The sequence below is a fragment of the Python bivittatus genome, unplaced genomic scaffold (assembly GCF_059951505.1).
Source record: "Python bivittatus isolate LINGU-HERP-01145 unplaced genomic scaffold, Pbiv_v1 ctg000310_np1212, whole genome shotgun sequence".
Lineage (NCBI taxonomy): Eukaryota > Metazoa > Chordata > Lepidosauria > Squamata > Pythonidae > Python > Python bivittatus.
In genome coordinates, this window is record NW_028277054.1 from 9,376,669 (window position 1) to 9,403,346 (window position 26,678).

General features: G+C 41.5%; 2 protein-coding genes across 2 annotated transcripts; one reads left to right on the top strand and one right to left on the bottom strand.

The window, feature by feature from the left end:
* Window positions 1-362: 362 nt before the first annotated feature.
* On the top strand, window positions 363-20,457 carry CTPS1 (CTP synthase 1). The gene is made up of 19 exons (XM_007430920.4): window positions 363-536; window positions 4,223-4,400; window positions 4,996-5,166; window positions 5,931-6,031; window positions 7,563-7,679; window positions 7,913-7,996; window positions 8,254-8,334; window positions 8,818-8,969; window positions 9,801-9,933; window positions 11,014-11,102; window positions 12,537-12,631; window positions 13,429-13,491; window positions 14,022-14,065; window positions 15,175-15,271; window positions 15,914-15,969; window positions 16,057-16,153; window positions 16,491-16,635; window positions 18,297-18,388; window positions 19,483-20,457. Exons 2-18 carry the CDS (start codon window positions 4,235-4,237, stop codon window positions 18,379-18,381), a joined length of 1,776 nt encoding a protein of 591 aa, XP_007430982.1. The 5' UTR covers window positions 363-536; window positions 4,223-4,234; the 3' UTR covers window positions 18,382-18,388; window positions 19,483-20,457.
* Window positions 20,458-20,620: 163 nt separating this feature from the next.
* Window positions 20,621-26,470, bottom strand: SLFNL1 (schlafen like 1). The gene is made up of 3 exons (XM_088140227.1): window positions 26,027-26,470; window positions 23,053-23,844; window positions 20,621-22,164 (listed from the first exon to the last, which is right to left on the bottom strand). The coding sequence occupies exons 1-3, from the start codon at window positions 26,468-26,470 to the stop codon at window positions 22,042-22,044; spliced, it is 1,359 nt and encodes a 452-aa protein (XP_087996353.1). The 3' UTR covers window positions 20,621-22,041.
* Between the last annotated feature and the right edge of the window lie 208 nt (window positions 26,471-26,678).

Below are 26,678 nucleotides of genomic sequence, written 5' to 3' on the forward strand. Positions count from 1 at the left end.
TTTTAAATGCCCTTGGCCATTGTGAGCGCTCGCCAGCGCAAAAAGGCACGGATATACGTCAAGCGAATAAATGCGAGCAACTAAATAAACCAATGCTATTCCATCCGGGCTGCAAAAAAATTCCGGGCGGCAGAAAACCCTCAGCCAGCAGAATTCGCCGTCCCTCCCCACCTTCCCTCATTCATTCTGTGCTCAAGCTCGGTCGTCCGGGGACACGCCCTTCACCCCGCCCTCTCTGAAATCCCAGCCTATAGAAAACAGCTTCGGGGAGAAGGCGGGCCGACCGCGCTCTCTAAGTTAGCGCAGGCGTATACCCAGAAAAAAAAAATGATTTTCTATTGCGCCCGCCTCTTGCTCCTCCCTCTCTCCCCTCCGCGTGCGTTTTAAGCGCGCGCGCGCCGGCTCCATGCGTTCGCAGCCTGGTTGTGTCCCGGAGTCGGAAGATTCCCCGCAGACGCGGACGGGCCTTTTTTCAAAAGCCTTGTTGGGGGGGCTCGGCGTCCGCGCGCGTGCGCAGTGGATAGGCCCGGTGGAGGGTCAGTATCCGAGGAGCGGAGCTCGGGGGGGAGCCGGGGGCGGCGGGGCGCGCTCCTGGGCCTGGCCCGGCGGGAGAGAGAGGCGCTCGGCCGGCGCCTGTCAAACGCTGGGGCGGGAGGAGACCGGATGCAGGAATGACAGCGGCGCCGGGGGCTGGCCCTTGACAGGGTTGGGAGCCGCTGGCGGCCCTTTTCCCCACGTTTCCCGCAAGACCCCGTCCCCGCAGTCCGCAGACTACAACGCCCATCATTCCCGGCCGGGCCGGCTGCCTGCCTGGGGATGTGGGGGTTGTAGTCCGTCCCTGGACCTTCGGGGACGAGGCGGCTGCCATGCACGTCCTCATCGGGGGCGCTTGCCTTTCGGTTCCCTCCCTCCCCGATCTTTTGGGGGGCCGCGCGGACCGGGCGGGCGGTTGCAGACGAGCGGGGCGGACTCGGAGCTCGGCCCTTCGCCTGGGTTCGCACGACGCGTTCCGCCAGGCCGGGGCAAGACATCGCGGCGGCTGCCGGCCGGCACAGCCGGGTCACCTGCTTGGGGGCCGAGCCGGTTGCGCCACCCCGTCCTTTCGGGGAAGGGTCTGGCTCCGTGCACGACCCGAAGCCGGGAATGGGTTTGTTGGGTACCTGGGTGAAGCTGGTCGTGGGAAGGCCGCCCTGGAGTCGACCTCTTGAAAAACCTCCAGGAGGCTTTGCGCTGGCGCCCCTGAAACGTGGGGCTGCACTAAGACCGCATCAGGGTGCGGCTCTGATCATCGCGTTGGAGGGGTCCGAGAGGGATGGAGGGGGTGAGGCGGTGGGGGAAGGTGCCCCCCCAGCTCTCCTGCTGGGCTTTGCCTGAGGGACACTAATTTGCCTCTTTGTCATAGCTTGACATCCTGATCGCTTCGGACAGCGTTTCTTAAACTCTCTTCTCTCAGGACTCCTTCTCACTTTTAATAATTTTAATTTTTTTTGGTGTGCCTTCGAGTCATCGTAGATTCCTGGCGACTGCCTGGACTAATCCCTGCAGTTTTCTTGGCCATAGTTCAGAAGCGGCTTGCCCTGGCCTCCTCCTTCCCAGGGCTGAGAGACAGGGACTGGCCTGAGGTCACCCAGCCGGCTTTGTGCCTAAGGCGGGACTAGAACTCACAGCCTCCCGGTTTCTAGCCTGGTGCCTTAACCACTACCCCAGACTGGCTTTCTTTAAAAATTATGAAGGATCCCAAAAGAGTTTTTGTTTGTATGGGTTATATTGATCGATACTGATCATATGAAACCTTAAAATTGATGCCTTCGCTGCCGCAACCGCTCCTCAAGATTGCTTGATGGGATTTTAACCTTGTATTCTTTTTCAACATAGGTTGGCAAATAATTTTGATTTTGCTGACCCCTGAGAGGGTTTTGGGCGACCCCAGGGGTCCTTGGACCACACTTTAAGAAACACCGGCTGAGGAGGATAACGTGGGGGAGGGAAACATGGATGAATTCTGCCGCTCAGCAACTGTGATGCAAATTAGTGTTGCACTTAGTGTTAATGCAATTAATTATGCTCAGTATTTTTCTCGTGTCTTCTCATTCTTTTCCTTTGCCCCCCCTCCAAGAAATGTGTCTCTAATTACAACCTTGGTTTCAGTGAGATAGCCTAACTTGCATTCCAACCTTATTCCCAAATTCCTTTGTGGTTAGCGGTTGCTAAGCCATTGGATTTGGCTCAAGAGTGACATGAAATGTCTTCCTTCCTTTCTCTCGCTTTCTCTCTCTTTTTGGTTCTAACTTTTGTAAGGGTTTTGTTCTCTCTTCGACATCCCAAAAGCTTCTGTCTTGTTCTTGAATAATTTTTCTTCTTATTGTTACAAAAAAAAAAAAAAAAAAAGGAGGGTAACTCTCTCAAAACAGCACAGAACGGGACCACATTTGGTCTGGAGGGAGAAACCGGCAGAAGAAAGATGGAGTTCCAAAATGGGCTGGATTCAGCTGGGATTTCTGGAAAAAAATTATCCTCATTTTTTTTCCAATGCATCCCAATGGGAGAGGCAGTAAGACAATGGCTCAGGTTGTTGCTGACTGCTCAGTTCTAAGGCCTCCCTTCTCCCTCTAGGTCTCATGACCCACAGGGTAGCATACACTGCCCACCCCATGTTTCCCAGCACACATGTACATGTAGATGTATAGTTATTGCTCCAGAAACTCTGTTCTGTATGGTTTATTTGCTTTGTGTAACTTTTCGGTAACCCTGTTAGGTTAGAGAGAGGTAATAACTGACTGAAAATTAGGCACTATAAGTGGAGGCTTCCTTTTTTTCTATTTTTAATCTGATGCAAAAAGTTTGTTGCTGCTGTTTTCTTAATTTTTTCTCCATTTGTTTTAATGTATAATGTGCCGCTTTTGTGGAATAAAAAGGTATAAAATGAATTAGCAGTTGCTGTCACTTTCACTCTGTCCTTCAGCCTTATATCGATCTGGGAGCTCATGCGATTTGCTGTCTCACTATCCCTTAAAGCAGTGTTTTTCAACCTTGGCCACACATCATAAAGTTGCCAAGACTGAAAAATACTGTCTTAAAGAAAATGAAGCATTGTAGATAGAATAGTTTGCCTGTCTTTAGTTGTTCTGATCTTTGTCAGAGTGGGAAACTTTGTACTATTACAAGTTATGCATTGTAGAGGCCATGAAATGTAGGTAAATTTGTTGTTAAATTTTGAGACCTTAAAAGTGCATATCCTAGTTTATGGGGAGAGGCAAAAGTGGAAAATGACTTTGATTTTCATAAGTAATTTATGGACTAGGTCTAATAAGCATGGTGCTTTATTTTATTAAACTAACAGTAATGCATATATAGACAAAGTGGGCTTGCAAAACATAAAGACAGTGCAAAATAAGATTAAAATGTAATCTTATACGGAAAACAAATGGACAGGCAAAATCAATAACAATTTAAAATTGAATTGTAGTTTTAAATACAGGGTATACAGTAAATATAATCCTGTTTTCTGTTAAGAGAGAAGTCTTATTGGAAGAAGGTCCTCCAGCAAGACTGATCCAAGCCAAAAACAATCAAGCAGCATGGGCCAGTAGATTTCCCCTTTCTTAACAGAGGAAGGTCCCCTTTCTGACCTTTCGTTATATCTCTACTGGAACAGTAGCATTAAGATTCTTAAAAGGGTTTTATTTTTCAAATTGTAGACAACCTTCTTTCTCAAAAATTACAGTCTAAATTTTAAACAGTGGGAGGAGGAGCAAAAGATGAGAGTTGATGGGGTAGAAATTTACTTCATATAGCTCAATCCTAAACGTGTTTACCCAGAAATTCCACTGAATTCAGTAGGAATCACTCTTTTGTAAATGGATTCAGAATTGCTGCCTATGCTTGGTTTCATCAGGGAGTGAAGATTAAGGATCTATAATTAAATGCACATTGACCCTGCAGTGTGAATTCTTAGTTCATGGGGCAGCAGCCGGAAACTTAAAATCAACCGTTCTATTTGTGTCTGTATTTTGAGTTCAGTGTACTGCTAGAATCTTATGACTTCTTACAATGAAATTGATAGACTTTTATAGGAGATGTGAATGATTCTATTTGATAAACTTCACACATATTCCCTTTAATTCCAGACACAGTGACCATGTTTGGGTTAAAAAGTAGGTATAGTAATTCTAATATAATAGGCAGAGATATTTTATAAACTTAACTTTTTTTCTTTTTCTAGATATTGAAACAAATGAAGTACATTTTGGTAACAGGCGGTGTTATCTCTGGGATTGGAAAAGGAATCATTGCCAGCAGCGTTGGGACAATCCTCAAATCATGTGGATTACACGTCACTTCCATTAAAATTGACCCATACATTAACATTGATGCAGGCACTTTCTCTCCTTATGAACATGGTAAGATGAGATGAAAAACTCTTCCTCCTCTTAATATAGGGGCAAGGAATGAGTACCCCTGCCCTTAAGTGTACTGTAGGTACTTTTTATTTATTAGTGGTGCAGAGAGTCCAATCTGTTTATTGGGCTATTTTGTGTTATTTATGTTTATAATTATTTATATTTATAATGCTTGTGTTTTTATTCTGTTTTACTTTGTTTTAATTGTCAGCCACCCAGAGTCATGTACATCAGATGGGCAGCCATATACATTTATTAAAGAGATAAAGAGGCTTTATCACCCCTCCCTCTGCCTCCACCTGAATTGCACTCAAGGCTCCCCGTGCCTGCAGTTTGCGTTGCTAGAAATCTCCATTTCTGTAGACTGTTCAGGGCAATGAAAGTGACAGGCAGAGGAGTCCTTGCTAGGGTTTGGTCTATAGCAGGAAGCGAGTGTGATGCTCTCTCAGAAGGATGGACAGGATGCTCAGCTGGCATCACCATTGCTAACCAATCTGGAAGATGCTAGATTTGGGAAGGATGTTTTGGGCATACAAACTTGGGTATACAGAAGAAGGTGACAGGGAAGACTAATCTGTGACTCATTTTGTTTTAGGTGAGGTATTTGTGTTGGATGATGGAGGGGAAGTGGATTTGGATCTGGGTAACTATGAACGGTTTCTTGATATCCGACTCACGAAAGACAATAATCTGACTACAGGGAAGATATACCAGTATGTCATCAACAAGGAAAGGAAGGGAGACTACTTAGGTAAAACTGTTCAAGGTAAAGTATTAGAAATGGATCCATTCTCCTTTGACTGTTGCCTTTGGCTGGGGACTTAGTGTAATTTCAACCATAAAGATCATGGTTGGTTGGTTATGTACTGTAGCTACCGTATAGGTGGTTATTTTTATAACCTATATGGTTATGGAGATGAGAAAGTCGGACATCTTGAAATATGACTAAAAACATTGTTAAAAAACATCTCTTTCCAATAATATAAATAATTAAAGAATAGAATGATCGTTAGAGCAATTCAAGGATGTCCACAGGGTATGGTCAAAAAAATCAAGGTATCGGCTGCAAAGGTGCAATCAAAGCTTCATTAATTTTTTTATGTATGTCATGTGAGTGGAGCTTTGAACGCATTGTTACAATCACCATCTTGACTTTTTTGAGCATACACTGCACACACACCCTGGAACACTTGATGGTATTCTAGTTGCATTTGCATGTTGCTGTAAGCCAGAACTGTGGAGAGATTTGGATTTTCATTCAGGAACATGTTTAGGAGAATGCAGTCACTTCAGCCAAAAGGAATGATAAACTATCCAACACTGCATTAAAATAACCAAGTTGGTGGGCATTGGGTGGCATCCAAATCGAATTAATAAAATGAAATCAATCAGAAGTTCATCAAGAAATGAATGTTTAATGTTAACATGGGACGATTCTAATTGAAGTTCTTGGAACAAGCCAAAGTGTGTAGTCAGAAATTATTGAACCAATAATTTGGTTAAAAAACATCTCTTTTTATTATTTTGCAGTTGTGCCCCACATTACTGATGCCATCCAGGAGTGGGTAATGAGACAAGCACGGATCCCAGTAGACGAAGATGGCGTAGAACCCCAAGTCTGTGTGATTGAGGTTGGTGTCCATTGCCTTCTATTCTGTTGCCAGGATTTCAGACAAAATATAATGTATGGGTTGATTATTGTAGTCTGGGTATTGCTAAAGATGCTGGAAACCATTACTAGGTTCATATATCACCCCAACTTGGTTGTTGCTTAGCATCATACATTAGCCCCGCCACTTTTTAAAAAAAATGGTCTGTGGCTTAATGTGATGTTTGAAGATAGCCAATTGTTCCTGGTTCAGTGAACTATGACTTAATGGATGTGTTTCATCTACCATCATCAAGCCCTTTTCACCTAGTACTGTGTGGGGATGCATAATGCAAATTAAGATGCCATTGACAGTGCTTCAACCAGAGGTACAACTTTTGTTGTACAGGTACAACAATTCCAGGTACACCTGGAATTAAGAACTTTGAGAGTAACTTCCTGGTAACTCAAGATAGGCTTAAAAAAGATCAAAAGAAAAAATGGGGAAGGAGAAGGAGAAGAAGAAGAAGAGAGAGGCTTTGTTCCCCAGCTGAAAGATAAAAGATTCTTTCCAAGGCCAAAGGAACATGAATATTGGAAGAAGAGGGCAGGATAGAAAGTCCTGAAGCAAGTAGCCAATGGCTGGACAGGATTGAATCCAGATTGCCTATAAAACTGCATCTCCCACCATCTTCCCTTTGAAGAGGTTTTGCCAGCTTGGTGAGTCAGTATCCATACAACCAAAGCGTAAAGAAAAAAGTAAATGGACTTTCCTGGTTTCTCAAGACTAGGGAATTTGCCAGCTATAGTTGCCCACTAGTAAGGTAAGCCGGAGACACCTGGGCTCTGTGCCTGTTGCTGTTGCTCTTCTTTTCGTCTGTTTGTTCTGAAGCCATGTTTAAAGAACAGGCTTCAAGGAGCAGATAGCAGCTGCTGTGCAAAGAGAATAAGCTTCTGCCTGATAGGTCAGGGATAAGCAGGAATATATCTAGTGTCATTCTTGCATTCTTTGTGGGCCTATCCCTAAGAGGCCTGGTGTCTTTAGCTCTCTCACTGCCCTAATGATAACATTAGGAGAGTCTTCAAGGACCATGTTCCAGGCTGTATGTGGTCCCGAGCTTCAGACTGTGCACCCTGTGTTAAAGCAGTGAAGCTTATTCTCCAGCTAGTTTTCTTGGAAGCTAACATTTTATAATAGTTTTAAGAATATTTAGAGAAAATTAAAGACTACTGGCAAAGCTTGGAAAAGCCTCAGGACCTCTCTTTAACCAGACTGAATTTGTGGCAGACTAAAAAAACAACCAGATTGGATGGGATCAGAAATGAATTTTACAGGTAGTCAGTAGACGAGGGCTACCTGTAATAACATATGGGTCTCACTGGGAGAGATGGGCTATGAATTAACTTCTTTCCATTTAAATCAGTAAGCGCAACACAGCCTGGATGGATTGTTATGGTATGCACTGTTTCACATTTGATTCCATAAGCTGAATTGTTCTGCAGTGGGATTTGGGTGCAGGATTTGTGGTTTAAGAAAAGAGCACAGTGTTTAATTTTAGATGTCTGTATTTTAGCTTGGAGGAACAGTGGGAGATATTGAAAGCATGCCTTTCATCGAAGCATTCCGCCAGTTTCAATTCAAAGTCAAGCGAGAGAACTTCTGTAATATTCATGTCAGTCTAGTTCCCCAGGTAAGATTCCATAAGGCAGTTCCTTATGGATTTTTTATATCATGTTGCTTTTTCTGTCTTTAATCATGTGAAGCTGTTTGTGGAGTTGGGTGGCCTAGGAACTGGGCAAATAAACAAGTAAATAGATAGATTGCAGGAATGACCTGAGTGTTTTGGAACAGGTTGGAAAATAAATCTGATCTTAATTTAACACATTGTCTTCTTGTTTATATTTCTTGCCCTGGACCTGTTAGCCAAGTTCTACAGGGGAGCAGAAGACAAAACCCACCCAGAATAGTGTTCGTGAACTTCGGGGCCTTGGTCTCTCACCAGATCTAGTAAGTTTTGCTGTGATGTATGTAAAAAATACTGACTGGATTTCACACCACTGTCAGGCTGAGGCTGGGAAGGTGTTTTTCAGCAGTTTGAGAAGTATGAAATAAATTGCTATGAAAGTGGTATATAAATCTGTTCACAGAAGCTAAGAATATATAATGTGCTTAATTATTCTTTGACTAGCGGCCCAAGTTCTGTTTGAAGGTTAGATATAAATCTGGGGAATATCTTTTGAAGGTTTCATTATTTTCTTTATTAGATTGTGTGCAGATGCTCTACACCTCTGGATACCTCAGTGAAAGAGAAAATTTCCATGTTTTGTCATGTAGAGCCAGAACAGGTAAAGTTGCTTCAAGTTAACTTAGTAACATTGGGCATGTATCTTTGCTTTCTGCAGGCGATTTCAAGTAATAGCTTCTACATGCATGGATCTAAGTTTTGATCTCCTATGTAACTTTAATTCTTTGGTGGGAAAAAAAGATAGAAATGCACAGGGCTAGTTTTCACCTGTTTGTCACCAAATCTTGTGATGAATTGTAAGAGGTGCTGAAGCATTGCCTGTAGGCTGCGCGTTACCTATCCTTCCTTTTCATCAAAGCTGTGGAGACCCACATCTGTGTCAGATCAGAGAATTCTGTGCAGAAGATTCTATGGATGTACAACCCCTTTCCCCCCACTTGCTTGGACTTGCAATGCACACTGTTTTGATTTTCTGATTGCCAGAGCAGCAGTTAGTTCTGCACATCATTATGTGTATTTGTGAATATGGCTGTAAGATCATAGCGATATTTGCTTAACCAGGTAATTTGCTTTGCTTAAACAGGTAATCTGTGTCCATGACGTCTCTTCCATCTATCGGGTTCCTCTGTTGCTAGAGGAGCAAGGAGTGGTTGATTATTTTCGACACAGGCTCAACCTTCCCATTGAAAAGCAGCCCCAGAGAATGCTTATGAAGTGGAAAGAGATGGCAGACAGGTGGGCTTCTCTGGGCAAACAGTAATGCTGTTCTGGCTCGTTTCACACAACACAGTAAATCCTAAAACTAAGATAACAAAGCACAAGTGCTGTGCAATTTGATAATGCTCAAACAAACCGTATTATTGCTTGCAGTGATGGCCTGGTTAACGCAACCAGCTAAGACAACCACTGGATTCCCACAACACTGAACCGTGCAGCGCCCAATGTTAGATTGCCAACTTCAGACCACGGATGAAAGGATATGACATGGAATGCTCCATTGTAGTGTTTTTTTTTTAAAGCTAGGATTATATGGAGGTATATTCTGGACCAGTTTGTCTCCTGACCTGGAGACACATTTTTGGTTAGCCTGGCTCTGGCTGAGCTAAGTTTCAGTTTGCAGAATGTCCTCAATAGAGCTAACTCTGCATCCGAACATAGCATACCTGTATTTTTAGATGGTACGGTCTGTTTGGCAACGTTGGCCATTTGCATTTTATCTAAGTCACTGAATGTGTGGGCCGGGCTTAAGAGGATTTTGGCGAGGGTGGGTGGGGTGGGTGCTTTGAGTCAGAATTGAGTCTGGCGGTCATGTGGACAAATTTGTGTCATTTTTCTAGGCAGCAGTTTCAGAAGTGGTTGCACTTGCCTTCTCCCTGAGGCTAAGGGACAGTCACCCTACTGGTTTTTATGCCTAAGGCAAGACTAAAAGTCAGGTTTCACTGCTTCTAGTCCAGCACCTTAACCACTAGACTAAACTGTCTCTTGAGGTGTTAATATACTGACTTTTTCATTTCCATACTTTTTATGTTCAGTTTTTAAAGTTGCGGCCTTTTGTTTTTTATGCAGATACGATCGCTTGTTGGAGACCTGTTCTATTGCCCTTGTTGGCAAATATACAAAGTTTTCAGATTCGTATGCCTCCGTCATTAAAGCCTTGGAACATTCTGCTCTAGCAATCAATCACAAACTTGAGATAAAGGTATGCTTTTTCCACTGACTGGAAAAAAATGTTCGTGCTTGGGTTAATTTGGAAGCTGAAAGCTGCATGGGTTGTCCACCCTGAGTTGAGATTGGTATTGCATCTAAAGTGCTAATAATTCTGGCACAAAAACCTATTATGCTTACCGACAACAACAAAAACCAGCCCACCTTAGAGTCATATTCAGCAGTGTTAGAAACTGTAGAGCTTATTATTGAGATAACATCAATACAAGCATTGATAATGTATAGAAAAGTCTTTGGGATGTTGGTACTGTATCAGTACCCCAGTTGGCTACCATACTTTTCCATGGCTATAAACTTAATGGGGAAAGTGGATCAAAAGATGTATACCAGTATTTCTTAAAGCGTGGTCCAAGGATCCCTGGGGGTCCCACAAGACCTTCTCAGTGGTCCACGAAATCAAAACTATTTGCCTATTATTGAAATATTGCCAAATACTTGCAAAAATTTAAAACAATGTCACTCTTTTCATTATTTTATATTTTTAACAAAATAGGTTTTTTTAATGAAAATATTTATCCAATGGGTTTAATATTGTTATTTTTACATGTTTCAATAAATAAATATTCTACGGATGAGTCAGTTTTAATTTTTAATACGGTATATTTATAAATATAACCCACACAAACAAAAGCTCTTTGGGGATCCTCCATAACTTTTAAAAGTGGGAATGGGTACTGAGAACAAAAAGTTAAAGAAACACTGACGTAGGCAAATCCTTCAGTCCCTCAAGAGAGGACTAAAGGCCCCTAAGAGTTTTGATTGTTTTCAAGGTCTATTAACCAAAATGGTAACTTGATCATTAAAATAATCTTTTTTTATCATCAGCTTCCTACAGCTGCATTTTTCGTTGGCTATAAACTATTTTAAGACGAAAAAGCCTCCAAGGTCTATAACGTGGAACAGCTGTGTCCTGTGTTGTTGTAGAAAACAATTAAGATTACAAATGAAAATCATTCAGTCCATATTTTGTCAGGTCATAGTGTAATCAAGCCAATGATCAACAAACATTGTCATTCAAGATCTAAAATTAAACAGTCTTGCTCTTTCTTCCCAGTATATTGATTCTGCTAATTTGGAACCGGTTACTCTACAAGAAGAACCCGTTCGATACCACGAAGCCTGGCAAAAGCTCTGCAGCGCTGAGTAGGCATTCATCACCTTGCTTTCCATAAGGAGAAAATGTCTCCTGCTGGTTTTATTGCAGGTTTTTGGACCGCTTCCAGCGATAACTTCATTTCTGTTCGGCCAGACTGGTTGAAAGAGTGTCAAAGTATCTTTCTTTTATGAGGAGGCACCAGGCCTTATTTTCTGTTTCTCAGTGTTGGGGCGAGGTGCATCAGAAACAAGGTTCTGTTGATGGCTCTGCACTAATTCCAAGTGGTTTTGAATCTCCTGGAGTTGTATAGAACAGAGCAGTGTTTCTCAGCCTTGGCTGCTTGAAGATGTGTGGACTTCAAGTCTCAGAATTCTGGGAGTTGAAGTCCACACATCTTCAAGTGTCCAAGGTTGAAGAACACTGGAATAGGGTGACATATAGAATGAGAGAGTCCTAGGGTTGGAAGGGACCTTGGAGGTCTTCCAGTCCAACCCCTTGCCCAGGGCAGAAATCCTCATTTCATCCAGGACAAAGTGCTGTCCAGTTTTTTCTTGAAGACCTCCAGTGTTGGAGCGCCCACAGCTTCAGGAGGCAGGCTGTCCCACTGCTTCATAGCTCTTACAGTCAAGAAATTCCTCCTTATTTCAAATTTGGATCTCAGTTAACTTCCACCCATTGGTTCTTGTCTTATCCTCTGACACTCTGGATAATAAATTCACATCCTCTTCCTTGTGACATCCCTTCATGTATTGGAGGACTACTATCATGCCTCGCTTCTCTTCTTTAGCCTAAACATAGCAAGTTCCTTTAACTGCTCTGTTTATAAATAACATGATAAATAAGTAACTGTCATGTAGAAGTTCCTTGTTCACAAACCACAACCCTCTTGTGATGATCATATGATTCTGCCACAGAATGAACAAATGTGATTCTTTTCAGCCCAGTGTTATTGATATGGATGGCAGGGGCTCTCTAACACTCAAGCAGGAGCTTTCGCAGCCTTTCCTGGAGGTGCCAGGGGTTGAACCCTGGACAATCAACCTTCCATGCTGGGGAGTTACTATGATTTGCAGGTCTGTCACAAATTTCAGCTGCAAATCCCTGCTTGGCTGAGGCTTCTTATTCTTGCTAGTGACTGATGTTGCAAAAAGCTCACATTATTTTGAACAGTGTTTCCGCATTTTATTGTCTCACTTCATAGTGACTGCATAAACATTAACATGGAGAAATTCTCACTGGATTAACACATTGGGCTAAATCATGATTGTTTCCACTAAAGTTGTTAAATAAAGCACCATGGCTGTGGTTTATAAACACAATAACTGGGATCACACAGCATCCTTAGCCCAAACTAGGCAAAGCGCATTGTGGCGTATTTTGCTGTATGAATCCAATTTATTTTCAGAGGACTAGGATAAATATAATGCAGAAGTGACGTGAATGCTCAGGTTTATCAAATAGACTTCCTTCTTTTTGTTTAGTGGAGTCTTGGTTCCAGGTGGTTTTGGTGTTCGAGGCACAGAAGGAAAAATTCAAGCCATTTCTTGGGCAAGAAAACAGAAGAAACCTTTCTTAGGTGAGAAAATATGCTTGAATGTTGGTTTTTTTGTATGGAGAAAGATGCAGCAGAACTTTGTCTACAAGGCATTGGGCCTTTCTTTGAGGGACCACCTGTCTCAACAGTTTCTGCCTGCCCAGTAAGATCAGTAGAATGGGTGGTCTCCAAGTCCTTTCAATTACGCAGTGTCATCTTGTGGGACCTAGGAAGCATGCCTTCTCTGCCGTGGTACCTGCCCTCTGGAACAGCATCTCTCCAGAGATCCATATGACTCCCATCCTTGTGATGTCCCCAAAGTCTTTAAAAACCTGGCTTTGCTCCCAGGCCTGGGGATAGAGTGGTTGTTGGACTTTCTTTGGTGTGTTGATGTTTGTTCCTTCTGGCCATACATGATTTTTTTCTTTTTCTCATGGTTCTCTACTTACAGCATAAGCTGCCTGGAGTCATTTGGAGCTGGGCAGCCTCTAAAATTAATCCAACCAATCAGATAAATAAATAAATAAATAAATAAAATACAAGGTAGTGCTTTGACCATAAGCCAGAATTGAAATAGTCTTTTCTGTTGCACCAGCATGTTTGAAATGATGGGTTAAGGAAATATTGTTCAGTGTTATCCAGGAAACCTGTATCTGATTTCTTTGAAATCATATGTGAAAGGCCAGAGTTGTAGGGTCATAAATTATCCCAAGGGTCCTCCTGTACTTGATCTTCAGCTGCTTATGTAGACTCTGATTCTAATAAAGGGTCATAATGGGAGTTCTGTTGGGTATTTGAGGATGCCAGTGCATTATATCTCCTTGCTCTGTTTTCTGTAGGAGTCTGTTTGGGAATGCAGTTGGCAGTTGTGGAGTTTGCTCGCAATGTCCTTGGCTGGCAAGGTAAAGATGTGGGAAAATAAACATTTGGGCCTGGATTTAAGGATGCTAATCCTTAAAATCACTTGTGATATAATTGCTGTAGGGTGGCAATATACTAGAAACATTTAAATGTCAGTAAAGCTTTACATTCTCTTAAAATACTTGTATCCATTTCTCTTTACTCATTTTCTGTAAGAGTTTCTAAAGGAATGAGCTTTTAATTATCTAAATTGTTCACAGTACAAAATATGAATCTCCATGCTTTTATTGCTTTATTTATTAGCCTTAAATGTGCGAATCTTGTTCAAAAAGTATGCATGTATTTACAACATTCAAACTTATTTAATGGATTATTAAAATATACCTGTTGTATGCTAATGATTTGGGTAGGAATGTATTGGTCATGTTATGGTGAAGCATTTGCATTGAGTCTTAGGGTACTTTGTCATTAATGCTAATTAATGGAAAGGCTGTTTCCTATTGTGGACTGTGGAAATGTAGGTTTTTCTTAAGACCTGGGACTTTATATGATCAAATTCTGTGATCCACAGATGCCAATTCTACAGAATTTGACCCCAAAACTACACACCCAGTGGTAAGTATGATGGTACTTTTTAATCCATTGTGGTTTCTTTTCATGTATACCAAGAACATTAAAATCTTCCTATCTTCCTTCCTTCCTTCCTTCCTTCCTTCCTTCCTTCCTTCCTTCCTTCCTCCCCCCCTCCCTTCCTCCCTCCCGTGGCTCACAACAATTATTTTGAAAGGAAATTTAATAATGGTCTAATTAGAATGAATTACAGTGAGAATGATCAGATTTCCCCATAGTGTTATGATTAATGAACCTCTTTTAAACTGTTCTCTGATATTTGAAGATAGGTGTTTCTCAGTGGCTTGTTCTGCCATTTTTTTGTAGATATGAAAGTCCATATTGTATTTTATTTAATTTGGAGCCAGGGAGTCTCTCCAATTTGACCAAACAGGATGTGCATTTTTATATTTATTTGACTTTCTTTTCAAGAGTGCTTCAGATACCTTAAAAGTAAACTTTTGCATGTTTGTATATATGTACCTGTATGTTAAAAACATTATGAACCCTTGTGAGTCCACTCTAAAACTCATGCTGGACATGAAAAATACTATTAGCAGTTAGGATGGGTGTTTAAGGCCTTCTGCTGGATTGCTTATGCCAGAAACCATCAATTATATTTTTAGATGCTATGAAAATAAGCCTTCCTATTTCTTTTTGCACTCTGGAGCATATATATAGGTGTTAATTTTGTCTGGGCCTACTATTAGAGGTTTCAAGAGCTGCCCTATAAGAAGGGTTTATAGCTTATATTTGTAAGATGTGTGGACTTCAACTCCCAGAATTCCCTAGCCAGCAAGCTGGTTGGGGAATTCTGGGAGTTGAAGTCCATACATCTTAAAGTTGCTAAGGTTGAGAAACCCTGCTCTATATAATCAGGTTCATTCTTATATTGGACCTTGTCAGGCATAGGCAGCTTTCAAGGCTACCTACCTCCGATGAGGCCCAATGCAAGGATGAAATTGGTCATATAGTGCCTCCTACTGGTCAGTAGTAAATGAAACAGCTTATACGTTTTGTTTTCTCTGCATGCTTGCTTAGCAATCTCTCTAGAGCATATATATAGGTGTTGTCTTAACTTCTTTTCCATCGCATCGTGCTCTTTGACTTCTCAGGTTATTGACATGCCAGAACACAATCCAGGTCAAATGGGTGGGACCATGAGGCTGGGCAAGAGGAGAACCATCTTTCAAACCAAGAACTCAGTCATGAGTATGCTTTGCTTAGCCCTGCTTTTTCCTTTCTCCTTCCTTTCTTTTGATTCCTGATTGTATTTTGATTGTACAAATGCCCAGGCTGCCTGGAAGTGTGGGAAATTATAGCTAGTGGCTGTTCCATTTTCCTATGACTTTTGGGGCAATTAATGACATTGGTAGTAGCTTTGTACAGAAGAAAAATATATACCTCAAACTGTGTATAATAAACGTAGGTATTCATAACAGCAAGATGTTGTGATGGCCACCTAGTGATTGAACACATTCACAGAGGAAAAGTCAGTTTGGAGGTATTAATTGTAACAAGAATCTCCAGGTCCAGAGAGGGTATATGACATCACTGAATAACAGCTGTTGGGGAGCTGCAGGTGGGGAAGACCATCGCCTTCAAGCCATTGATGGGCTTCTTGAAGCCCTTGGTTGAGATAAGATGCTTAGAGATACAGCATTTTAGGCTAGATGATAGGCTCATACATTCTTTGGTGGCATGCTGGTAAGCACGGGAACTGCTTTCTAATCAAGTTTGCTATAAGGGAAAGCAAATCAACACTATCCCAAGAAAAGGGATGGGGAAGGTATGGTATTAACAGGTATGCTAGTTTCTAATAAGCAAATGGCCATATATTTTCTCCATCAATAGGAAAACTATATGGAGATGGTGACTATTTGGAAGAAAGGCACAGACACAGATTTGAGGTATGGCTACTTGCAGGTAGAGAAGGGGGACTTTCTCCAAAGTCCAATTTAAAGAAAAAATCACCTGGTATTATTTTCTGTTCATAGGTAAATCCAGAACTGAAAAACTCATTTGAAGAGAAAGGTATGAAGTTTGTGGGCCAGGATGTGGAAGGAGAACGAATGGAAGTGGTTGAGTTGGAAGGTGAGCATTGATCTGTAGCCAGAAGGTTGATGTTGTTAATTGAGGAAACGTTTTAAGGGTTTCTGTGAGATTTATGGAAGTGTTCTTCCTTGGATAGAAAAAAGTATGAATTGCTACAATAGATATGAACTAAATTCTGGAATCATCAGAATAGAGATAGTAGGTCATCAGGGTTCAGTTTGAAAGAGTCCTTTCCTTTTTGTTCTTTGTAAAATGAATTTCAATGATGGTTGCACACCCCTGGCTTTTTATAGGATATACTGAATATTTGTGTAGCCTTATGAATAAATTGTTCTGGTGATTAAGCTAATAAAGCATGCCTTACTTTCTCTCCTAGACCATCCTTTCTTTGTGGGAGTTCAGTATCACCCAGAATTCCTATCCAGACCTATAAAGCCCTCGCCCCCTTACTTTGGCCTCCTCCTGGCTTCTGCAGGAAGACTCACACATTACCTCCAGAAAGGTTGCAGACTCTCCCCCAGGTAAGGTCAGCCTGCTGTATATCTTGGCCTTAAAAGAGCACTGAGAGCACTAACACGGTACTGCAAGGAAGACCAGTGAGAACTCTATCAGACAACTAAAATCATGGCATTTGCCAAAAGGCCCAAGAGCCACTCCTGGAGCATGGGTGGCCACAAGATTGAGCAGGTCTCCTGCTTCAAATACTGGGGATAGTCCTTCATTCTGCCAGCAGTGGGAAAGCCTATGGGGACTACGTTGTTGAAAATGCACAGAGGAGCTCATCTGCCATTCTTAAATTCTAAGACAAGAGGTGGCCATTACATACCTGCAGCACTCAGATTATTCAAAGCCAAGCCAATAGCTCAGCTTCTTTATGGTGCCCAGCTGGGCCCCTTCTCCAATTTTGCACCATTAGAATTTGTACAGTCCAAATTTGTAAGATCGGCCCTTCAAGTCCCAAAATGTGTCTCTAATACCACTCTTGGAATGGCAGTTTACTCTTCTCCCCTTTCTTTTGATTTGTGAGTTCCAAGCATTTGATCTTCTGCATCTGATCAAAGATAAATAAGTATTTTTGTTTTCACATGTTTCCCTTCATTTTTTAAATGATTGGTTCTGCATTATGCTTGAAGTTAGCCTGGCAGCAAAAACTTTCAAGACTTTTGTAGCCTATCTGATGCTGAATCCTCCTGTAACAGGTCATTATGTTACGAAATGTGTAAACCAGAAGTGGGATGAAGATGTGAGAAACATCAAAACTGGAGAAGCAGTTTGGGGGCCGGTAATTGATTCTTTAGGGCAGTTGTAATGCCATGGGCTGAGTGGGGCCCACCAGTACTGCTCTGTTTCCATGCAGCTCGTCTGAGAGCTGTTCTTTTCATTTCATTTAGGGCAGTGTTTCTCAACCTTGACAACTTGAATATGTGTGGACTTCAACTCCCCCATGCTGGCTGGGGAATTCTGGGAGTTGAAGTCCACACATCTTCAAGTTGCTACGGTTGAGAAACACTGATTTAGGGACACTAGTTCAGTCTCTGATTGCTGCCAAAGAGCCTTGCAATATGTATTCTTACCACCACTGCTGGTAAAGCTGAAATACCTTGGCAGAAACTGTTGTTAGTGCCCCATTTTTCTAAGATGAGGGGAGTCGAAGGCTAAAAATCTTGCCATCATGGCACCAACACAGTGAGATCGACTCTTTTGGTCACATCCTTCTGAAAAAGTGGTGGAAGGTGAGTTCTTCCAAAGACCTTTTGAGAGTGATCGTCATCGTTGTATTAAAGTTCCAATTTATTACCTAATTTGATTTATATTGTTGTTTTGGGTTTGGGGTGGCTTGTTTTGGGGTGTATTGTGGACATTTTTAGTGTGCGTTTTCTAGCCTTTCATGTTTTGAAGAATCTGGCAGCATATCACTTCAGTAAATTAACAAATAAATATTGGCTGCCTCAAAACAAGAATGGGTCCCTTTCAGAAGGTCTTTATATAAATGCAGCCAAGAAACCATATCTTCAGGAAAGTTAAGATCTCCATTGCTTGCTGTAGATCACAGTATGTTCTTTCTCTTGATTTCTCTTGCCTCAGTGGCCAGGAATTCAGGCTGAACCAATAGATCAGGGGCAGAGTTTGTTATGTATGTAAGAAAAATCTTGTTATTTTTCTAACAGTCTGAATTTTACAGGGACACCTATAGTGACAGAAGTGGAAGTAGCTCCCCTGATTCTGAGATCACAGAACTGAAATTTACTGCAGTGAATCATGAGTAAATTGCTGGTAAAAACCTATTTTTCTTTTTCTGGGTTTTTAAATGATCTCTCTTTCCCTGTTTGCTTGCGTCACGTTTCTTGGGGGGTATGTTGGTGGTAAAAATTACCAATTCAATTAGTTCAATTTTTTCAAAGGAACTTAAATTAGTTCAATTTTTAAAGTTCCTTTGAATCTAGCATTAGTTTCTATTGGTGCAAATGTTTCAAATCTAAAATGCAGGTTAACTTGAGCTGATAATGGTGAAAATCTGAAAAGAATCTGATTAATGGTGTATTGTTACTTTGAATGTTTTTAGGAAAAGCTCGAGAGGGCTACTTATGGAAGGTCTAGAACAGGGAGAACTGGGGTTTAAATCTCCACTGAACCATGAAGTTCTCTGTATGTTTCAAGACTGAGAAAGAGCAGCTAGGTTCAGACAGCTTGCTAAAGTTAACAAACACAATTGCTGTGTTCATATAATGTGCTCAGATAATGGCTGGGTTCCAAAACAAACTGAATTGCAAAATACCCACTCCTTTTTATCTCGGCATGTTGCATGAATGCAGCCCACATTGGTCACAGAAAGGAAATTTAAAAAATACCTATATGTGGACAGATTATGACCATGTGGTACCAGCAGCATCGAATCAACACATCTTTCTTTACTGTCAACTTTATATGGATATGTTATCTCTGCCTTATATCCCTTTTATTAACAAATAACATTCAAACTTATTTAATTTAAAACACACTCGGACTGGAATCCATCTATCTCCCTAAATATGGCACCGTTTGTTCTACCATTTCTAAGTACAGCAGGGCCGGAGAAATTAACTTGTGCCTGTGCTTCACAATATACAGCATATGATGATATATTTCATGTGTTTTTAGTCTGTTACAATGGTCTGTAACCATAATAAAGTTAATCTTCAAACACCACCACGAAGTGCCCTAACCAGTTCCACAAAATTAGTTAGTGGGGAAAAAACAGGGTGCTAAGAGTATGCTATTTGAACGAAAGAAAGAGAAGATATAAATGTATTTTTAAAATACTAATAAATTTGATTTAAAGCTCTCTGATCTTCTTCTCTCTCTTCATCCCCACCCCACCCATCATCCAGGTGTTGGAAATTCTTCATTGGACACAGCACGTCTTGGGGCTTTTGTAAATCATGTTATTGTAATTGTTTTTTGAGAGATCATGTCATTACTTTTGTTTTAAATTTTTTTAAAAAAAATTATTCCGAGAAATGGTCACCGATGCCTACTCGTGCTGAACTGTGAGCTTACAAACCTGAAGTGCAGAAGCTGAGGGAGGGAAGAGTCATAAAGATGCATAAGGAAGTTTAACTGACCATTTTAAATGCTCGTGGAAGATGCCACGCAGAATCTCTGTTCGGGCTTTCTGTTCACCTCCGTTGTCGGAGGCGGATACGATGCCATTGGCATCTCAGCGGCAAGGTGTACAAAGCAGGCTAGCCTAATCTTCACAAGTGTTCTAAACCAGTGTTGTCCAAACGTGGCCACTTTAAGATGAGTGGACTTCAACTCCCAGAATTCCCCAGCCAGCATGGCTGGCTGGGGAATTCTGGGAGTTGAAGTCCACTCATCTTAAAGTGGCCACGTTTGGGCAACACTGTTCTAAACCAAAGTGGTGCTACAACTGACATTGCTTAACCTTTCCCCAAGAGTATAATTTTCCTGTTCATGAGATTCGGTGTCCTCTGATGCTGAGCAGGTCTGGTCACACTCAGTGATGTTTTGAAAATGTGAGTGTGCCATTTCCCTCCCCCTCCCCCCACCATTTTACACATTCACCGGAGGGGCACGGCTTTCTTTAGTTCAGCTTCCTGAACGGATACAGTTCCTTGCATCAAGGGGAGCCCACGTATGAGGAAGTGACTTTTCAGAAGTTGCCTTTTGCACCTCTCATTGAGAGCTTTGCCTTGGACTAGAAAGAAGCCTTGAAGTTCTTATTTTTCGAAGAGAGACCACTGTATGCGGAAAGAAGAGGTCACGTCGGCGTATGTGCTGTCCTGCACACCTGTTTTTACAAGGGATATATATGTGTCCAGCAATACACTGATGCAGCCTCAGAAAAGAGAAGGGATAAACCTGCAAATGGAGCTGCACAAAAACATTGTTTACAGTCTTTTCCCAGTGAAGGTTATAAACTGTATTTCCAGCAAGTTAGGTGAAACAATGTGTTGCTACAAACATATCAGATGTACAAATCCTTTTCAGTTCATTAAAACTTTGGGAAAACAATTGGTCTGCTCTTGAAATCTTTTTCCCCATGCCCTCTCCATTTCTTTTATTTAAAAGAGTGGAATTTGTTTCAAAATTACATCACTTTTGCCGGCCTGCCTGCCTGCCTGCCTGCCTGCCTGCCTTCCTCTCCCTCCCTTGTCCTTGATTATTGCTGACAGACCTTCCTTTATGGATTAGCTATATCACTGAAGGGAATGGAAAGTTGTTTTGTCTATATGTTTATTAGCACAGGATCCATCCTTTTCTTTCACATTACTTGAAACAGCCTGATTCTAGTCCCCTTGCTGCTTCAAACCTGAGGCTAGAAACAACAGATCTTTGTTAATCCTTCAAGAACAGTTTATGTAGCATAAAGGTCTGTGGAAAATGGACTTTTCAGGTTCTGAGAAGAATACTAATTTTGCATGAGCTCGTGGCTTATTGTACTGCCTGTTCAAATAGGTAACAGGATCTGAGGAGAGATTTTGAAGCCTAAGTGGTAAGCTACTTAAAAGATCCCTGCATTTTTTTTAAAAAAATAAGGTGGTCTGTTTTGGAAAAATGGAAGATTGATTGGCATCCATCCATTTTGTTCCTTCAGTTTAGATTCCTTATGTTTCTGGTTGCCTATGCTGTACTTGTTGGTATGGTATAGATAGGGATGGTATACATTATATACGAATGAACATCAGATAGGCTTTAGATGTTCCTACCTAGTCCCTGGAATCCAGTAATGGTTTTTATATGCTCCCTGAACAGCAGTGGTGTTATTTATATGTATATAAATATATCAGAGGTGTCAGGTCAAACAGCCCCGCTGACTCCTACCAAACCTGGAATTGCAGCATGGCCGAGAACACTGCTTGTATTTTCTCTGCTCCCCCAATCAAACTAAGGGCCAGCTGAAAACTTCCCAGGGCCCATTGCCTAATATTTACGCAAGAATCAACTTGGCTGCTGTCATTAACAAATGGAAAGGAGGTCGCTGTTATTTTGTAATCTGAAACATTCACCAATATAACTCCTGGTAGATGTCAGTTAAAGTATAACTTTAGTTGACCATGATGGCTTTTTTCCCCTTTAAAGTTCCCTTAACAAGGTATATATTGATGTACAGCAATGCATGTACAAAAGGGGTGGGATTTCCATCAAGGCAGGCAACACTGCTTTCATCAAACTGACTAGTTTGAACACACACACACACATGGATGATCGATAGTGGAGGGAAAAAAATCACTTTCTCTAATGTTGGTTGCAGTAGGATATACTACTTCTATTGGAAAGAACTAAACAGGGTCTCATAATAGCCACCAGACTCCTGGGGCAAGATGACAGTAGGTAGATCATCTACTACCTTTTAACCGGGCTATGTTTTCTTTGCCCAGGTACGTAGCTGTCTTCCAGATGGTTATAGGTGGCATGGCTGAATGTCAGAAGATGACGCAGCATCTCGTGCTGTTATTCTGTGTATGCTTCTCCTGTTGCAGGTTTTCTTTCTCCTTCAGCAAGTCTTCTATTTTCACTTCCAGCTTCTTGATTTCCTCTGTCCATTTCTGGGAAATTGACAAAGTCATGGTCATTCCCTTCCCCATAATAGCAGTGGTCAAATGACCACCTGGTTTTGTAAGCTGGACTCTGGTGGAGGCATATGGAAAGTTGGGCGCTCTCTAAAAGGTAAGGAGATGGTCTGGCTTGCCTTTGTTCTGGTGAGAGTTGAGCCAGGAACAGTCCTAGTTATGGTGGAACACCTTAGCCTCTATTCTTCAGAGGGTTTCCTTTTACTCAAAAGCCCAGTAGCAGAAATAATGGGGGGAAAGTGGTCTTGGATGTTTTAATGATCATTGTTGGGTTGCTAGAGAAAAGACTCATTGTAATAGCAATCTATGACTAAACTGTCCTATACCTATGATTCTAATTTGAAAGGATTTAGCAGTAAGATAAAACTGCTTTCTCCCAAATGGCCTTTGGGAGCTTTAAACTTGCTTTTCAGTGAAGAAAGTATCTGTTCCTGAGAAAGCATCAAATCTGATACAAAACTGGAGAGGAGGAGGAGAAGGAGGATTGTATGTTGGAGAGCTAGAAGCCATCTGTGTTGGATGGCACTTTCAAACTTTTTTTTAATTTATTTTTTATAATTGAGAAGAAAAATACACATAGAAAGTGCTTTAACAAAAAAGTGAAAGAAATAGAAGGAAAAAAACATGTTAATATGTCATTATCACAGTAAACAATTACAATTCTATATATACTTATCTCATGCAAATATTCAAGTCCATATGTACTTCTAATACATTTATATAACTACCATGATTCTTTTGTTTTTACTCTGGTTTCTCTCTTTTATTGCACTTTCAAACTTAATTCCCACGTGACAACTAGAATTTTGCTTCTATGGCCCCAAGTGGACATCCACATAAGGATGTGCAAAATCTGAAAATTACCTGCCGGCACCACTCTTGGATAGCGCTTCCAGAGAGGGGTCCCTGAACGCTCCCATCTCGCCTCAGGTACACTTCCCCTTGGTCTGTTTCATAAAGGAGAGGTTCTGCGTGCAGTTTGGGGGGATGGACGCTTAACCGGATGACTTTCAGAAAGATGCCCGTGTCTTCTGCTTTGATAACTGGGATGAAGCTCAGGGTGTAGGCTGTAGGGAAAACTTGTGGCTTGAAGCCTTTTAAAAGAGAGTCTGTGAGCAGGCGAATTCTGTCTTCCTCTTTGTGGTTGCATCTGACACCACGGACCAAGCCGTTGTCCTCAACCCCCACAAAAAGACTGCCCCCTTCACTGTTGAGGAAAGCGCACACATACTTCCGCAAATGATGCTTTAGAGTTACTGTCAGGTATTCACCGCTTCCTTGTTTGAATTCCACATTCCGGGTCTCCCCACCTATGAAAGCTCCATAGAATAGACACTCTCTACCGACAATCTCTTTCTGGACAATGGCACTGTCCGAGCGAGTGCTGTTCAGAAAAGTCACTGGCCAATCTACCAGTCTCCAAGGGTAATTAGCACTTTTTCTGATGGGATTAATTCTGTCATTTGGCAGTTGCTTCCTTCTCTCAGGTGCTGGTGGTCCTCCTAGAAGAACATCTGATCTGCTTCCCATGGAATCGCTCTGTAGGCATGATGAGCAAAATTCAAGCGCATAATCAAACGTCATAGGATTGGTCACCAGTAAAAGGACTTGCACCTTGCAAGAATGTAGGTTCCTGTTTTGGTTGAGTAATTGTGATAAAAATTACATGCCCATATAGATCCAGTATTTCCTGTTGTACTAAATATACAAATATTGGTGTTAAAATGGGGAAATAAGAGTTTAACATTGGCCCTGATTGTTTTTGAGTTCTGAGAGCTGGATGGCTGTCATTGCCGAAAAACCTGATTCTGAAACTAGGGAGGAGTTTATGTTTCACGACAGATTTACACTGAGTTTGCCTCCATGATTGATTTAGAACAGCCAACTGGTAATATGTGTAACACATAGCATACTTTGGATCCCTGTGGAGGAATCCAAACTCACCTTGTAGCCTGGTATGCCATGGACCATTTTTTTCAAACTTTCTTAAGTTTGCAGACTTTGTGACTGATGCTTTAAGAGAGTTTTTCCAAACTGTAGGTTCCCTACAGCTATATAGGCCAGATGTGTGAGAAATATTCTGTAATACATGAAGGTAGCCTCTGTTACGTCTTTATGAATTAGATTGGATCTGTCGTCTTGCTGAGAGAGAAAAGATTTAGGGCTTAAGTGGCAAGGAATAATTCCTTATTGCAAAAGCCAAGTTATTCCTTGCTATTCTGGTCCAAGGAAAATGTTTCCTTGCAAGGGAGAAAAAAGAAAAAAAAGCATACATTTCATACTTGTATCAAGACATTCTTCCTTCTCCCTAGCCAATCTAAGAATTTCTAATATCGAAAATTCTTAACAGTTCTTGCCATCCCGTTTCCTCACTTTGGTATTCAGTGCTAGCGGGTGTGGCAATCCAATGCATTTAGAGAGTACCACACTGAGGATGGGGCTGGTGTAAAATACGCCTGTTTGGAGTTATAATCATGACCACATTTGTCTAAATTTCTTATTGTCTGTTGACATCAAGGCGCTCTGAAATTTATTGCAATAACTTGGGAGTTACTTAGCCAAATGGGCTAACATCTATTTTAAGTAACACTTAAAAGCTGGGTTTACCCAGCTTACTGAACCTTACATCTTGCTTAAAGGAACATAGAATTGTGATGTTAGATTGGGAGAAGGTAACTGGGTTCAGACATGCTAAATCCCAAATCTGGGTTAACAGAAACAACTGCTGGGCTTGTATATGCTGTGTGCAAACAGATATTCTAGTTTAAGATGATAGTTCACAGAATATGCTAAAACAATGCCTAGATCAGTGTTTCTCAACCTTGGCAATTTTAAGATATGTGGACTTCGGTTCCCAGAATTCCCCAGCCAGCCATGCTGACTGGGGAATTCTGGGAACTGAAGTTCACATATCTTAAAGTTGTTAAGGTTGAGAAGCACTGGCCTAGATTTACCATGACATACTTATTTTCGTGGGTTGTGTGTACGCATTTAGACTATTCTGCTTCAATACTATTTTAGAGGAATGTGGAAAAAGAGTCCAGATGTGTGAGAAATATTCTGTAATACATGAAGGTAGCCTCTGTTACGTCTTTATGAATTAGATTGGATCTGTCGTCTTGCTGAGAGAGAAAAGATTTAGGGCTTAAGTGGCAAGGAATAATTCCTTATTGCAAAAGCCAAGTTACTCCTTGCTATTCTGGTGCAAGGAAAATGTTTCCTTGCAAGGGAGAAAAAAGAAAAAAAAGCATACATTTCATACTTGTATCAAGACATTCTTCCTTCTCCCTAGCCAACCTAAGAATTTCTAATATCGAAAATTCTTAACAGTTCTTGCCATCCCGTTTCCTCACTTTGGTATTCAGTGCTAGCGGAAATGTGTGATAGAGCTATTAGGACCACTTCTTGCAGAATCCCAGGTTCAGCTCAAGAAATAAAAGGGTTTCAGGGTATAGGTGTCTATGTGCAGCCCCTCTGGGTAGCAGCACATTGCTTTCTGCTGTATGTGTATCTTTCTCCTCACGTCCTTGGATAAGGGGAGGATTCTCAGAACGTTGACTTCTCCAGTAGAGAAGCATTCTGGCCTGCTTCAGGCATGCAACTTGATATTAAATGTCTTTCACTGTTAATTGTAGATGGAAGTTTGTACAGGTATTGTAAGTATGAGAATACTCTAGCTTGTGCAGCTCGTGTGATTCTTGATTTCCTTCTTCTCAGTGTTGCCCAGGTGAGAAGCTCTTATATATACTCTCAGGATTGGCATACAACATTTCCTGCTTTTTTCCCCATAGTCTGGAATTCCTGGTATAAAAGAGCAACCACTGTTCTGCCACCTTACCTCTCTGCCATTTTTGGTAGCAGATGCAGGCTTTTTGCCTTGTCCCACAACGAGATTTTTCCCTTTCTGCACAAGCTCCTTGGACAGGTTCTGTTCTGCTTCAGAAGCGAGCAGTAGTTGTTTTAGAACCTGCTCCAGACTGATTTCTGTGGCCACCTGAACAAAAGCATAGGCCTGTTTACGTTTCTTGATCACTTCAATATTGTATCTTTGGAGGGTGACACTTGCCATACCAAGGATGTCCTTCAGCATGCTGCAGAGAACTTCACTGGAATACTTGGGGTTTAAGTTTCCAATGTAGAGGATGTAGGTTTGGGTCTGTCCAGAATGATCTTCCTGTTCCCCAGCATTTGCTTCTTCCAAAGCTGCCTCTGGAACCTGATCAACATTGCCAGCTAGTTGTATATGTTCTGCTATGATTTCTGGAGTTTCAGCTGTTTCCATTTTCAGACCTTAAAGAAAGATTTGCATTTGGCTGTATTTCTCAGTGGTTGACAGCTGGAGAACAGAAGTGCAGGTTATGTTGTTCTACATTGGTCTTGTGTGATGGTATCAGTAGTACATGATTCAAAAATGAACTCTCCTTTCTTTGCTTCTGTGAAGTAGAAACAGAATTTTGCTCCTACCAATGTTCAGGTGCATAACATCTTTG